This window comes from Gouania willdenowi, chromosome 1 (genome assembly GCF_900634775.1).
Source record: "Gouania willdenowi chromosome 1, fGouWil2.1, whole genome shotgun sequence".
Lineage (NCBI taxonomy): Eukaryota > Metazoa > Chordata > Actinopteri > Blenniiformes > Gobiesocidae > Gouania > Gouania willdenowi.
Window position 1 is genome coordinate 16812377 of NC_041044.1, and position 16197 is coordinate 16828573.

Sequence of the window (16197 nt, forward strand, 5' to 3'; positions counted from 1 at the left end):
ATCCCTAATGTAGCAGAAATCCTGCTCACATTCTGACAGTGTTTATCTAATCTTTCAGCGATGCAGCCTGAATGAACTCACTCATTTATGGGAAAATATCAACACGTGCTGATTAGACGAATCAAAAGGCACCACATTGATTCATGTTAATGACGATGATTGTTTCCGATAAACAGATCTGACGTTTAATCTAAACACGACGCACAAAAAAGCACGTATTTACTGTGGAGAGGAGAAACCATGTGTTTGTATTCTTATAAGCAAATAATTAAGTTCATGATTGTTTATTGTGGTTTCAATTAACAGTGTTTTCCTCAAATGTGAAAAGTTCACCGTTATCACTCGTCTCCTGAAATCCTTTCTTAAAGTTTGAACAATATTTACTCGATACATATTTGAAGATTTGACTTCCGTCATTGTGAAAAGGGAGCTGAGCCAAAAAGCAAAGCTCTCGATTTACAGGTCGGTCTACGTTGCAACCCTCACCTATGGTCATGAACTTTGGGTCATGACCGAAAGAACAAGATCACGGGTACAAGCGGTCGAAATGAGTTTCCTCCGTAGGGTGGCTGGGCTCTCCCTTAGAGATAGGGTGAGAAGCGCAGTCATTCGGGAGGGGCTCAAAGTAGAGTCGCTGCTCCTCCGCATCGAGAAGAGCCAGATGAGGTGGCTCGGGCACCTAATTAGGATGCCCCCTGAACGCCTCCCTAGTGAGGCGTTCAGGGCACGTCCCTCCGGAAGGAGGCCCCGGAGAAGACCCAGGACACGCTGGAGAGACTATGTCTCTCGGCTGGCCTGGGAACGTCTCGGGGTCCCCCCGGAAGAGCTGGAGGAAGTGGCCGAGGAGAGGGAAGTCTGGGTCTCCCTACTGAGGATGCTGCTCCCGCGACCCGGAAACGGCTAAGCGGGAGAAGATGGATGGATGGATGGATAAAGCAAGAATCCATAGGTGTTGAATATAGGCATGAATGTAATTTTTGCGGCCATATTTTTCTCTCTCCCTGTGATGGACTGGTGCCCCTGAACAGGAACAATGGATGAATTAATATTTTCTCTCTATTTCCAAGTATTTGTGCTCACTTGTTTACAGCAGGGGTTCTCAACTGGTCTCACCCTGGGACCCACATTTTGCCACTGTCATTAAATCGCGACCCACTTTTTAAAAATGTTTATTCAACCAACCAAATTTAGTTTTTCAAAAATGGCTGTTGAAAACGCACATATATAATCTTTTTAAAAATATAAATCTAAATATTTTCCTGTACAACATGCATTTCACAGCATGCCTGTCAAAAGAAATGTTTCTTTCAAAATAAAAGACAAGTCCAACAAGAGAGACATCAGGTATTTATTCATTTTTGACCAGCTGTCCGCGACCCACCCAGTGCAGGTCCGCAACCCACTTTTGGGTCCCGACCCACCAGTTGAGAATCGCTGGTTTACAGCACTTTAAAAGTGGATGTTTTGTGTCCACTACATGTCCTCTGGCTGTGTAGAGGCCACACCACCTGTTGAACACTCACTGTTTTTCTTTCTCAGTGGTAGAAGCTACTACTCCTTAAAGAAAACACACACACTTGGGGAGAACCTGCAAAGTCCTGTCAAAATAGCCTTGGGTTGAATAGTTTTAAGCTTTAGTCTTTATTTGAAAGAGAGTATTGTTGAACTCACTGATAACTGGCATTTGAAACACCTTCACATTTTCCTTCAGATGTCAGCATTAGCATTGTGATGTGCATGTATCTGACAACATGACGAATGCTTTACAATGCGCTATAGGTTTTTAAGTGTCAAAATGATTTATAGATTCATTATGTATTATATTACTTATTATTGAAGAGCCTTGAACTTCGATTGCACAAAAAACATTATAATTATTGTTTTAAACAGAGACCTCTAGTGGTGCATTCCAGGGTCGAATAAAAAAACCTGCCCATGCCCCCAGAGAGGTTTATTGTTTTTAATCCTTATTCATAGAGTTTGAGATGTAGTACAGTAAAATTAAAAGGATCTTGTGTCTTTTTAATATTATTGAAAATAGTACCAACTACTTTTAAATATGAATACTAAAAATACTAATAATTTAAATAGGCAAGGCAAGGCACATTTATCTGAATAGTGCATTTTATACACAGAGCAAATTAATGTTTTCTACATTATTAAAAAATGCAACAGAAAGCATGAAACAGTTTGTAAAAATCAAGAGGAACATTAAGATATTTACAGGGTTTAAAATCAAGAGTAAAGTCATTAACAATAATATCTGCCAGTCAGTCATAGGCAGTAGAGAAAAGGAGTAGCTTTAACTTGGATTTGAAAATTACTTTTAATTAATTAATTTTCACATTGGTTGCTGATAGGTTGTTCAACTTCTTTGCAGCATAACAACTAAAAGCAGCATCACCATGTTTGCTGTGAACTCTGGGCTCCACTATCTGACCTGTGTCCATAGGTCTGAGAGATCTACTGGGTTCATACCTGACTAACATGTCACTGATGTATTCTGGACCAAACGCTTTTGCAGATTTATACACCAGCAGTCTATTCTGAGGCTGACTGGGAGCCAGTGTAAGATGGTTAAGATCTGAGCAGCAGCGTTCTGAACCAGCTGTAACTGTTTGATGCTCTTTTGGGGGATTCCTGTCAGAAGACCATTACAATAGTCCAGTCTGCTGGAGAGAAAAGCATGGACCAGTTTCTGCTGATCTTTCTGAGTCATTAAACCTTTCACTCTGGAGATGTTCTTTAGGAGGTTGAAGTTTGTAATGGATTTAATCTGACTGCTGAATGTCAGATCTGAGTCAACCAGAACACCAAGGTTTGGCACTTGGTTTTTAGCTTTTAAGACTCAAGATACTCACTGATAGCAGTCCTCTTTTCCCCGTTACCAAAGACAATCACCTCCACCTCCATGATTTAGACAAAGGAAGTTTTCACTCATCCAGCCATTTACCTTTTCTAAGTAGTCACACCACACCTCTACCATAGTCATCAGGGTTCAGTGATAGATGTAGTTGTGTCATCTGCATAGCTGATAGAATTTGTCCTAAAGAAAGCATATAAAGGCTAAACAGAAGGGGTCCAAGAACAGAGCCCTGAGGAACCCCACAGGGCATGTCAGATTCAAAGTTTCCAATGCTCATAAAATAACTGTAAAAAAATAACTCCTCCAAGTCAGACTTAAACCATTGCAGTACTGTTCCATTTAGTCCAAACCACGTTTGTAGTCTATGTTACGTTATGATCCACAGTGTCAAATGCAGCACCTAGGTTCAATAAAATGAGGACAAAAGCCTTTCCTGAATCAGTGTTCAACTTATGACATTAATCACTTTGATCACTATGTGCTGTGATGAGAACAAAAGCCGGAATAAAATGCATCAAATATTTTGTTGAAGGTTATGAATTGACTCAGTTGGTTGAAGACCATCTTCTCAATGATCTTGGCCATGAATAGAAGGTTGGCGATTGATCTATAGTTAGCCTGTATAGAGGCATCCTGTGTTCTCTTTTTAACAGGGTTCACAGCAGCCTCTTTAAGGAATTTTGGTACAGTGCCTGACTGGAATGAGCAGTTAATTAATTGATTTGTTAGGCATACAGTTAATCTTCTAATAAGTACATTTCAAAGATTTTAGAGGTCCACTATGGGTCTGGGCAGACAGTTGAAAGTCGAAGCTGTGTTCTGGGTGAGTGTAGGCTAGTTCATCTCATTACTGATATCAGGGCGCTGTGCTCTGTCTGATAGCTTTTCCAGCGGCGATGACTTTTTCTTATTCTTAGCTCCAAGAATATTCCAGAGAGGACTCGCATCTGTTGGCTTATCAGTGTGAACAATAGCTTTATCCTCCACGCTGCTTTGAAACAGTTATTTAATTCCCATATCTACAGTGTCTATTTACCCTTTATGTTTACTTCTACTCTTCGCATTTTAGTCTCCAGTTCAGTAATCTTTTGGTAAAGGATGCTATATCTGTTTTGCAAAGAGCCATTATTTTGTTAGTTAGCTTGCTACTTAGCTTCCCAGTTGAGCAAGCAAAGAAAAAATGAGTAGGTAAATACCTCAGAGCCAGAATCAGACGTCAAATGACAGTCCCTTCTCTGAAGAACTTTTTCACGTTTAGTAAATAATTTCCTTTGCAGCTGCTCAGCTCAGCTGAAGGAAAATACTCATACTAATTGAGAATACTATAAGATAAGATATGAGAATACACTTTTTTCTTTCTCCATGTGTGGCACCCCCTGGATAGACGACGCCTTTAGCATTTGCCTATACTGCAACGGGCAGCACACGAGGGCTACACACAAAATCTATGATACTGGTAAATCGATAATAATAATAAAATCCTTTGTCAGCATTTCACCTCAAAATGACTGTTGCTCTGTAGACTTTCCACTGTATACATACATGACACAGCTGGGAAAAAGGAAATATTGTGACTAATAATGACCTCACTTTGCAAATCGGCATACATGCAGATTATATATATATATATATTTATTTATTGTTTAATGGTGTGTTGTGCAACAGTGAGACACTGTAGAAGACCACTGATAATAAACATAAGAAACAACAAAATTGAAAGAACATAAAAATTACTTTCAAACTAAAAAAAAGTATTATTTTCCTCGATCAAATTACAGAGTGCATTTTATTCTACAATATTATTATTCAAATAAAAATAGCAAAAAATAAATTGTTTTATTGGCAACAATACTAGGAAAATTGAACAAGCATCTACTATTGTATTAAATGTTTTTGAAAAATGTGAATTCATTTATAATTACAAATTCTGTTACTTTGGAGCAGCTGTGGTGTTCACCCGCCACCATTCTAAATAAAGCCACATCTTACAGCCAACGTTTTATCCATGGCGTTTTTAGATATGATTACAAAAACAGTGCTTCTCCACGTCCCCACATGTAAGAGTTTATGTGAACACACCAAGACACTTTCTGGGAAAGGGATTTTCCAGTCTGAGTGCAGTTTTTAATCAACTCCATCTCTCTCATGGAGAACTTCAATAGACATTTACCACAGCTCTCATAAGGGCTTTACTTGGAGAAGGTGGAGTTCCTGTAGCATATACTACAAATGAGCATCACATAAAAAAAGAATAATTTTATCCTCAGTGTCCTTGTGGCACAAATTATTATTAAAAATAAAAATAAAAAAATCAATACACAGCTATAATTACATATCAAACTAAAGCTTTATTAAAAAAAGTTATATCAAATGTGTACGTTGTTATGTAAATTTACATGTACATTGTTTTAGATTGCACATGTAAACTGTGGCTGGCTCAATGTCTTTTCAATGTGCAAGTGCAAAGAGATTGTGTTGATTTCCCTCTTGTCTTCACTCAGGTGTATCCCATCCCTTGATTCCCTTTACATGCACTATTTAAGTGCCTGGTCTGTGGTTAGGGTTAGATTGTCTTTAGTGTCTGTGTTTGTTATTTCCCCTTGTGTTCCTTATTGTGACTTGTGTTCCCAGTGCCTAAATCTAATGAAAGTTTATACGACATAGTCTGTGGTCAGTATCAGTGATAATGCTGATCAAAGTGAAAGTCTCATTTTAAAGGAAGTATGTTCATAGATAGAAAGAAAGGAACATATACTCTTCTTTTTAACTATAGTATATATTTTCTTTTTTTTTAAAGAGAGAGATCAGAATGACAAAAGTTAAACTTATTTATTAACTAATTAAAACATATTTTTTTCCTGTGATAAAATATAAAGTGCTCATTGTAAACAGTGTTCTTAGTGTCACATCTCACAGACCACCAAGAAGAAAAGCTCTTTTCTGTTCAGGAGAATGCAATAAAAGATAACTTTCATTTATATTTCTAGTTCTATTTTAGGTGCTAGCTTAAAGGAGTAAGAAAGCTCTGTAAGTAAATTGATTCTTTTGGCATTTAACTACAGTAAATAGGAGGCGCCGCCCTTGTGGCGAATCACAGTTCTCACGCTCCTGTCCTCCCATGTTATATGTGATTGACTTTTCGTGTTTTCTTGGACGGAATGAAACTGAAATGAAATTTCGTTGCTCTGTATAACGCGCAATGACAAATAAAGTTGATTTTGAATAAAGTTGATTCTGCTTCTGAAATAATGATAAAGAAATAAAGGCAGAACGGAGGACGACAGAATGGATTATTTCATGCTTCCAGGAAAAATAACATCAACACACAACAACAAACTTTCTCTTTGTATATTAAATGTACTTTAATCATAGAAAACAGTTTCAAGCTCACAAAAACAACTCACTGAATGCAGCTTATTACTTAGTCAATGATTTATTATTAGTTAGTTATTTCTATTTAAATACTCCACAATTATACCTCCCAGTATATCAAGTTAGACAGGCTTCATTAAGAGCTTTTTCAGATTTACTTCATACTTTGGAGGAGAATCATGAAATCATAATCAATCTATGTCCGTGTTTCCTTAACTTCAATGAAAATACTTGATCTGGCTTTTCATAAAAGCTCAATACACCAGGTCTAAACCAAAGTTTACGTTTATACCTGTATCTCAGCCTCCAAAAGGCTTGCAGTGAGGGGCCCTGAGTCCAGTTTGATCCCCCCCACCCCGGTGTCTGAGACAACTGGTGAGGCACTGGGAGTCCTGAGAGTCAAAGAGGACAGTGATGGGGAGAAAGAAGGAGTCATGGCTGATGGAGTCAGCCCTGTGTTCCTGGCCAAGGGGGAATATGTGTATTTTCGGTGTGAGGGAACCCTGTTAAGGCTCGACACTCGATACGGCTTTCGTGGCGGAACAGTCCTAATTCCACGCTTGGCCACTCCTGTTATGAGAGGCGGTGGGTACATTAGGCAATTCGACTCTGTTGCCAAATCCTCACGTCCACCCTGAAGCTCCTCGTCAGGCAGCATCCCAATGTCTGTGAATACGGAAGCAAGGGTGTGGTAGTGTGGCTCCCAGTCGAGAAGGTAATCCCAGGTGTAACTGCCTTCTACATCTGGGCAAACCAAGGAGGAAAGGGAATCTGCAGAAGCTTGAGCTTCGGCTAGAGGACCAAATCCTTTAGTTCCCATGTTCTCCTCCAAATCCTTCACTCTCAGTATGGCAGGAAGAAGTGCCTCTCCGCCCCCTTCCACTTTGAAGTGATGAAGGCTTTCAGTGCTGGCCATCCCTGATACTAAACCTTTATTCTTAGTTACTGATAAAATATGCTCTGTTCCAACATCAATAGAGTGGCAGGAGATATCATCGGCAGGTAATATGGAGAATGGGTTCTCTGTGGTCTGTTTTCTAGAACCGTCTCTTTTACTGCAGGAGTAATCATTGATCCATTTGATCTCCTGGTCCTCTGCAGTTTCTCCCTCTGCTGATCCTCGACCACTGGAGTCTGACTGATGGTATTGGTTTGAGATATCTCGCTTGTTCACCAAGATGCTGGGCCGTGCTATCTCTGGCAGAGATATGATGCTGTGTGTTTGGCTATTCGATCCACTGAGGGAGCCTGTACCATGGCTGAAATGCACAGCAATATCTGCAGCCTTTATGATGGCTGCTTCCTTGATCTTGTACCTGAGCACCAATCCCACAAATATGAGAAGGACAAAAAGAAATAGAATTAATGACACACTCAGACTAAGGAGGTGCGTATCAAGGGGAACACCTATAAGTGCTTCTGCTGAAGAGGAGATATTAACAAATACGAGGCAGGCTGTAGTTCTGGAACCCTGTCTGGGACTCCCCGCAGACACAATCAGCTGCACCATATCCTCGGAACCGCCGCCTCTTCTACGATATACTGGGCCCGAGACAAAAATTGCCCCAATTGTTTTGTTTATTGAGAAAAATGGTGAGGATTTCAAAAGAGAATACTCTACCAGCCCATCCACTCCTCCATCATGGTCTATTGCCATCACGTAACCAACAGTCTCACCAAGTTTGACATTTTCTGGTAGAAGGAAGTGGTACTGTTTCTGGGTGAAAACTGGGCTAAACTCATCCACTCCTTTGATGTTGATCTGTACAATTACTGTAGCTGCTTTGTCACCTTTGTCTCTGGCCTCCACTACAAAGCAGTACTCATTTTCTCGTTCATAATCAAAGGCCTGTCGAGTGTGAACGTCACCCGTTAGATGGTTGATGGCGAATGCCTCCTTCCTCTCTGGGTTGCCACTGCTGTAGTCCATGAAGCAAGAAGAAAAAATGGAATATGTAAGCTGACCATAGATGCCTAAGTCATTGTCAATGGCGCGCACGGAGCATGTGTGGGTGAAGGCAGGGAGGTTCTCCATCACACTGCAGTTTAATGTAGGAAACATGAAGTATGGAGCATTGTCATTTTCATCCAGCACTGAGATGAAGACAACCGTAAAGGCCACATTGTGGTTCTCTGAGTATTCCCCACGGTCTGAGGCTCGAATTGTGAGAATGTATTTATTGTCCTCTTCATAGTCAAGTATCTGGTTGACAACCACAAGGCCAGACTGAGGGTCCAACTTGAGGTGATCTTTACTGTTACCAGAAATAATGTCATACCGCAACAAGCCATTGGTTCCTAAATCAGGGTCCTTAGCACTGACTTGGACCAGCGGGGTACCTATCGGGCTGTTTTCACTTACCTGAGCGTGGTACTCCGAGCTAGAAAAGACGGGAGCATTGTCATTGCAGTCTGTCACCGTAACCATGACAACAGTAGAGCTGTTAAGTGGAGGCATCCCTTGATCTGACACCATCACCGTTAAAATGTAGCTCTCAGTGGTCTCACGGTCTAGCGTCTGACACAAAACCAACTTTCCAACGTTTTTAACAAGATTTTCTGCTTGAACCATTTTGACTTCCAGACAAAACCTTTTGGCCTCATTTCCTTGAATGATGGTGTAGTCCAAATGGGTATTTTCAGGGCTCCAGTCTTCATCCTCTGCAGAGAGCGTCAGTAGGGTGGTATCTAGGGGCGTGTCCTCTGAGAGGCTGAGCGTGTACGTGTCCTGATGAAACAAAGGTGCGTGGTCGTTGGCGTCCACAATCACCACATCTATAGAGGTGACAGTAGAGAGCACGGGATCGCCTCCATCTCTCGCCTCGACGAGGAGATGGATCAGGTTGCTATTAGTGATGGCTGTTAAAGGCTTGTTCAAAAAAACTGACCCTAGAAAAACAAAACAAAAAAATAGTGGTGAGGAGGTGAAATTTTATACCAACGCGTTTTGTCCATTTACTGTTGCAGTCTGTTGTCAGAATTCTTATTTTTAGATGCTCACAAAAAAGCCAAAAAATATAGACAAAAAAAAAGTAGATTTAATGTATTCATGTGGGCACTTCCTGCTCATGCCTTACTTTTAAAGTATATACTGGGAGAAATGTTTTCATTACATTACAGTCAGTGCACATGAAACAAATCAAGTATGAAAAATAAATGTTTTCTATAAACAATAGTGTGTAGTGATTCCTGCCTATCGGCTGCTCTTACCATTGTCAGGCTGGATGTGAAAGCCTTGCAGAGGAGACGAAAGCAATCTGTAGCTGATTTTGCCATTTAGCCCCGAGTCGTTGTCTATGGCACAAAGTGACAGAACTAATGTGTCTGCTGGCACCTGCTCTGACAACTCCACCTGAGACAAAATACAATAAAAATCAGTTCTGTAAAGCAGTTTTTCACCTCAAGCCTGTCTCAGTTACACCATAATAGATATGAAACTAATAACTGATGTAAAATATGACGTGATTTGATGGGCTTCCCTTTCTGTCATGAAAATAGCTCTATGATATGGAATAAATCCTCACCGACTATTGTTAGAACAATAGGAAATTTATCAGCCCGTAATCATAATGCCATCTGATTAGTAAAAAGTGATGAAGCAGACACAAAAGAGAAAAGGATGAACTGACACGGGTAAACTTTGAAATGGAATTGGAGAGATTTTTAAATTGAAAATTGTAGCTTCTACTTAAGATTAACATAGTGTTGTGGTGGTCAAGACCGGTCTTGGTCTCGAGACCAAATTTTAAAGGTCTTGGTCTTGTCTCGGACTCTGAAGCATTTTGACTCGGTCTTGTCTCGGACTCGGGCTGCCCGGACTTGGGATTTTCCGTCAAGACCGTTCGAGACCAGCACTAATTCCTGCTATTTTTAAACTTTTTTATAATGTGATAATAACACGGAGAAGAACGGGATAAAACAATCCTTTATTCATTATTTAATCCACCCAGTATAATGACCACAACCTTCCTTAATGTGACTGAGTGACGTGTGTGACACACTCATACGTGTGTGGCTATGGTGTCAGTTTGGACCGCGGAGCGCAAGGGAGATATGAACTAATCACCGGTAAAAATCCCAGTAAAACTCCAGAAAACAATCACCAGTAATAAATATTATCTCCCTGGTAAAGACAGTAGCTCTAATAACTGGTAAAATGATAAACTGGTGATATTACAGCCTGTGAAGGCTGGATAGGGGACGCACTTACTCTGCTTCTGGGTCCTAGTGCCAGCCGAGGGGTGAAGCCTGTTCCGTTTACCGTGTGTACTGAGGTCCGTGTGTGTTTAATAAGTCTGTGTGTGTTTAATAAATCCGTGTGTGTTTAATAAGTCCGTGTGTGTCCGTGTGAAAGTCTGCATGTTTATGCATCTGTCCATCCACTCTTTTCATTATATCCATGTCTTTTAAGGCTTTATTACATAATGTCAGCTGTAGTCAGGGCTGCCGCCATCTTGGTTTATGTCGTCACCAGCGCGTCATCGCCGCAGAGTTGCACGAGCACAGAATGACTTAAATAACTGTAAAGAGGTCTTATATTAGTCTATTATCTTTTTAAAGTGGTGTTTTTTTTTGTGTCTTTAGAATCCAATTACATGTATGTATATAATATGTTCCCCACAATATAAACAGGTTCACAATATAATTATTTTTTATAGTTTCTGTTTCCACTGTATCCAGAATAATAATAATTCTCAACAAGAACTATTGATTAATTTGTTACATGACTTTTCCAGGGTTTGAGTTTGTTTTATTTAGTTTCACATCTACCTGTAGCTCTATGTTTTTTACACTGATGACAACTTGTTTGTAGTTTTATGTCAGAAAGTTTCACTTTTACAGTTACAGTTGGAAACCTTTATTAATTGAATATCCTAGTTACATTACAGCAACCAAATTAAACTATATCAACTAAGTGAATTAATAAAAATGGCCTGTGTAAAGGCTTTTTCAAACTAAAAAAAATATCTTGTGAACTCTGTGACCTGTTGACCTGCACAACTCAAAGAATCAGAATCAAGAATCATTATTTCTTGGCAGAAATGCTTTTAAACACTTGCTGTACATTCAGCTGACATGAAAATCTTGTTTTCAAATATGTAGAATAATTGTGAATTTATCAGTAGCAGTAGTAGTTTTAATATTTTAGTAAATTTTTTGCAGGCACCTTTTTTGTCCGTCAAATGTATTTAAAATAAACTAAAATTAAAGAGAGAATGTTATTTAACTGTTGAACCTTGCCATAATTTTATTTATTTATATATTTTTTTAAATTGAAAAAAAAAATGTTTATAGTCTTGGTCTTGGTCTTGGTCTCGGCTTGTCTCGGTCTTGGTCTTGACTCGGTCTCGGCTCCCGAAAGTCTTGGTCTTGTCTTGGTCTCGGTGCATTCTGGTCTCGGGCAAGTCTTGGTCTCGGATAGTGTGGTCTTGAACACAACACTAGATTAACATATCAGGAAATAGGGCCCTTACATGGGGGTTGTATTTGTTTGATCACATTAGCAATAAAAAGCATGATGCAAGTGTAATTTGCTAGTTTGCAGTCAAAGTTTGTCCTTAACACAAGCTTTAAAACAAGTACATTTGCTTTGTGCCCCTGTTTGATGACTTCAAAGATGTTTTGGTCTGACGTATCCCTTCACGCAGTGATAGTTTTAGTGGCAAAACAGTGATGCAGTGTACAATGAGTTTAGTCTGATGATCTTTACTGACAGGAAAACCTCCATCATAATCATCATTATCAATGTTTCTGACCCTCTGTCAGCTGATACGGCAAAAGCAGACCACATTCTCTCTTGTTTGCCCAAACTAGCTTTCTTCGACTACCTTTTATGTCTCCAAAACTAACGTTCTCATTAAGCTTCCGATGTGGCACTGAATTGTCTTGGGGCATTTTGGAGGTTCTCATGTCTTAAAAACATATTGAAAATTTAGTACCATAGCAAGTATTGATCTAAGAGCCTCATAATGGCAGAAACAATAATAAAACAATTGGACTGGATTGAGAAAAAGGGAGATAATCATCTAGCGACGTGCAAACAAAAGTCCATTTGAGTTGCGAACAAGGCTCATCTGCTCATACCTTGAATAATTAAGAACTATTCTTTAAATGCACTTTGCTTTTAAGCATTCTGGGGAAATAAAATAGGAGACTTTTATGAACTAAATATTGAAATCTCTGACCGTTTAGCTTATCAAAAAATGTTATCGGTACCTGGTAGGTGATCTGGGTGAAGACTGGAGCATTGTCATTGACATCTTGCACTTCAACATTGACCTCTCCTGAGGTGAGGTGCAGTGAATCAGATGCCCAGATGGTCAGAGTGTACTCGACCTGCTCTTCATAGTCCAGGGCCTGAGTCAAGGTAATGATTCCAGTGTATTGGTCAATAGCAAATGGACCATTGGTGCTACTGTTTTCTGAAAAGCTGTAGGTGATGGTTGAGCTCAGGTCAACATCATTCGCAATCACTTGTGTGACCATGTGACCTGCTGGCAGATCTAAACAGGGAACAAAAAAGATGGAGATTGAAGGTGTCCCAAGAGTGAAACTTCATCTTTAAAGAAATGAATGGGTGATGAAGGACTGGCTCACTTTCAGCTATCTGCACAGGCTCTATGTGTGGGATGGCTGGGCTGTTGTCATTGACATCCACCACTTGTATCCTAAGTGTGGCTGTGCTGCTGAGTGCAGGTTTGCCTTTATCCGTTACCTGTAGAACCAGCCTGAAAAATAGTGATGGCAAAGAAATATCCAACTATGTTGAATAATGAGGTACTTTAAGCAGGGATATCGGAAAACAGTTACTTAGTGAGATTACAGCTTAAACTTCCTTATAAACAAGATACCAGTGTTGCTTGGTGGTTTTTCAATGGAATTAAATTCAAATTAAAGGTGCAGTCCGCAATAGCGGAAAGCTGGCAAGACCTCCTCTAAGCTCCACCCCATCCTGTATGCTTGCATCAGAGCTCCGCCCAAAGCCATGCCTCCACATGCTTGATCCCACTTAAGACACCTCAGGGGAGATGAGAGCCGACTCAGCACATTTGGAGTGTGCATGTGGGGAGGAGGGACAGAGGGGGTGTGAAGACATCTGATTGGTTCTTTCCATTCGGACAGAAAAGCAGGAATTGGTCAGAGTTTTTACAGAATTGCAGCTGCTACAGAGGTCTGGTTCTTTTTATTGCTTTTTCCAAATGTATAATGTATTGACTACTCTCAGGATGGAAGGGCCATTTCAGGATTGTGGACTAAAACTTTAATGGAACTCCGACAAAAATGTTGCACATAACCCTGCAGTGGAGCGATCCTCAAAGTAGGATCTGATATATTATTCCTTATAATACAGGCAACAGAAGAAACCCTCGAGACATGTACAGGTTGAACCTACTTGTAAGAAGGGGTGATCTCTCGGTCCAGCAGTGTATTGGTCACTAAGATGCCTCGCACAGAGTCCAGAATGAAAGCAGTGTTTTCGTTACCAGTGAGGATTGAATATTCCACCTTCCCATTCATACCACTGTCAGCATCAGATGCAAACACCTGTTCAAATTACAACAGGTTAGAAATACTGTAGTATCACCGGGAGCATCCCAGTAAGTTAACCAAGCTATCATATGACGATCTCTTTGATGTCAGAAATGGTTTCCATATTGAGGACCTACCTGCATGATGTAGGTGTTATGTACTTGTCCCTCCCAGACAGCAGTCCTGTAGCTGCTTTGTTCAAACTTTGGGTGATTGTCATTGACATCCAGCAGAGTGATGGATACAATGCAGTGAGCGGTCTGCACTCCGTTATCTGCCAACACCACCAGATGGATCTTAGGGCTCACCTCAAAGTCCAGAGAGTTGTCCCTCAGCACTCGGATCTCACCTGCAGAAGAAGACTTCAGATAAAAAATCTAGAACACATTTGATACAAACACTGAAATACAACCAAACTTTTTTTTCTCAATTGGTTGCATTATGTTAGCAATGGAAACACCAATTCCATATGGTGCAGGTACTTTTAGAGAGTAAGTAAATGGGGATCATCACTGAATTGAATCCCATTAAACTGCCTTAAATGTTGGATTTTAACTGTTTTCGTTGATCAATCTGGATTTTAGGATTTAGAATGTACGCCATTTATAAGAACAAGGCTAACAATTGAAAATGAGAAGCAAGTTTCAAGTGCAACCAACCTATGAGTAACTAAATCCCAAAACCACTTGATGAATGTATTTGGGTCTGAAGTAGAGTTGTTGATTGATTATTGTCCAACTCTTGACATTTAAGTTAAATTATTTATTTTAAATACTTTAACTTTTAAATATGTACTTATACATTTTAAATATGTTATTGTAAAAATCTAAGTGACTGTCCTCTATGGTAGAAACCCAACTATTAAAATCAAATTTTGCTATTGTGAAACTGTGGCCAATGACATTTTGGTGGCTTCCTATGTAATGAACCAGCACTGTCGGCTCCGCCCCTCCTATAAAAACTAGCATCTGTCAACTCTGCAATCTGCCTACAATCAAAACATTATTTGAATTTCTAGTCTCGACGTATGTTGAGGGTTCAGTTACTTTTTAAAGAAAAAACAGAGAAAAAATAACTATTTGAAAGTAAAAATATCTTTGTCAATGAATGTTCTATGATTGATGTATTTGACTTTCAGGGAATTATACCGAAGTTCAGAATGCAAATGTAACACTTGCTCTATTGATGTAAATATGGACTAAATTATAACCATAAATCTAAACTCTGTTTTTGGACAACAAGAAAATAAAACCAAAGAAAAGACTTAAAATTACCTGTTTGACTGTTGATGGAAAAAATATTGTTCTCGTTGCCACTAAATATGGAGTATGTGACTCTCTGTTGGCTAATGGTTTGGTCACTGGCCTCCACTTTTACAATCCAAGTGCCTTTAGGAAGGTAAGATGAAGACATGGATGAACTTTCAGAGGTGAAAACAGGAAAGAATGAGAGGTAACATAAACATACCAGCTCTGCAGTTCTCATTGAGAGTAACATTGTACGCTTTGCTAGTAAACTGAAGTCCCTCATGTTCTCCTTTGAGATGGATGAAACCCAGGCAGGTGGAGGTCAAAGCAGGAAGTCCTCGGTCTGAAACCACAACTTGCAGCTTCCTCCCAGAGAATCCTGCCCTAACTCGCCTCCTCAGTGAAATATCTCCAGTCTCAGTGTTGATGTCAAACAGATTCTCCTCATCAGGCAACATGAAGTGGATGGTCCCATTCTCCCCCTGATCCCTGTCTGTTGCTGTCACCGTGGCAACGATCTGGTTTGGTGAAGTTCTGATGGAAACCCATGCATTGAAGGGATTCTGTCCACAAATGGGTACGTTGTCATTGACATCCTCTACCTGGATGGTCACTGATGCCATGGAGCTGAGTGGTCCCTGAGTGCAGCCATCGGTGGCTACAGCTCTGAAGGAATACTGGGCCCTGCTCTCTCTGTCAAGAGACATGGTGGTCTGGATCACTCCTGATAAAGGATCTATTGAAAAGGCTCCCTGGCTGTTGTCTTCAGCCAAGGAGTAAGTGACTTCTGCATTGAGTCCTTCATCGGGATCGACGGCACTAACCTTCAACACGTCGACTCCTGGTGGAAGGCCTTCACTGATGGAAGCGTGGTAGTTTTTCTGGGTGAAGGAAGGAGTATTGTCATTTACATCCAGCAGAGCCACCAGGAGCAGAGTGGAGGAACTGAGTGGGGTGGGGCCGTAGTCACAGGCCTGTATAACCAGGGAGTAATTCCTAGTCTCTTCTCGGTCTAGGAGTTGTGTCGTGCTGACGGATCCCGTGTGACTGTTAATGATGAACCGACCTGTAAAATCGTCTCCTAGAATTGAACATAGAGAGGTTTGTTCTCATTCTTTTACTTTGAATGTAAGATGTATTGTAGGCAGGCCTGGGCGATATATCAAGAGTCAAGATATACAG

The 16197-nt window shown here is 40.2% G+C and overlaps 2 protein-coding genes across 2 annotated transcripts in view; one reads left to right on the forward strand and one right to left on the reverse strand.

Moving 5' to 3' along the window:
- Positions 1 to 16197, forward strand: part of LOC114461451 (uncharacterized) — a 67673-nt gene that overhangs the window by 13014 nt on the left and 38462 nt on the right. The gene's annotated exons all lie outside the window — the stretch shown is intronic.
- dchs2 (dachsous cadherin-related 2) overlaps positions 6245 to 16197 on the reverse strand; it is a 41950-nt gene continuing 31997 nt past the window's right edge. The window contains exons 13-20 of the mRNA XM_028443507.1: positions 15236 to 16096; positions 15043 to 15156; positions 13906 to 14117; positions 13632 to 13783; positions 12836 to 12966; positions 12455 to 12741; positions 9449 to 9590; positions 6245 to 9127 (exon numbers count right to left, since the gene is read on the reverse strand). Coding sequence (XP_028299308.1) covers positions 6525 to 9127; positions 9449 to 9590; positions 12455 to 12741; positions 12836 to 12966; positions 13632 to 13783; positions 13906 to 14117; positions 15043 to 15156; positions 15236 to 16096 — 4502 coding nt within the window. The 3' untranslated portion in view covers positions 6245 to 6524. The remainder of the gene's footprint in view (positions 9128 to 9448; positions 9591 to 12454; positions 12742 to 12835; positions 12967 to 13631; positions 13784 to 13905; positions 14118 to 15042; positions 15157 to 15235; positions 16097 to 16197) is intronic.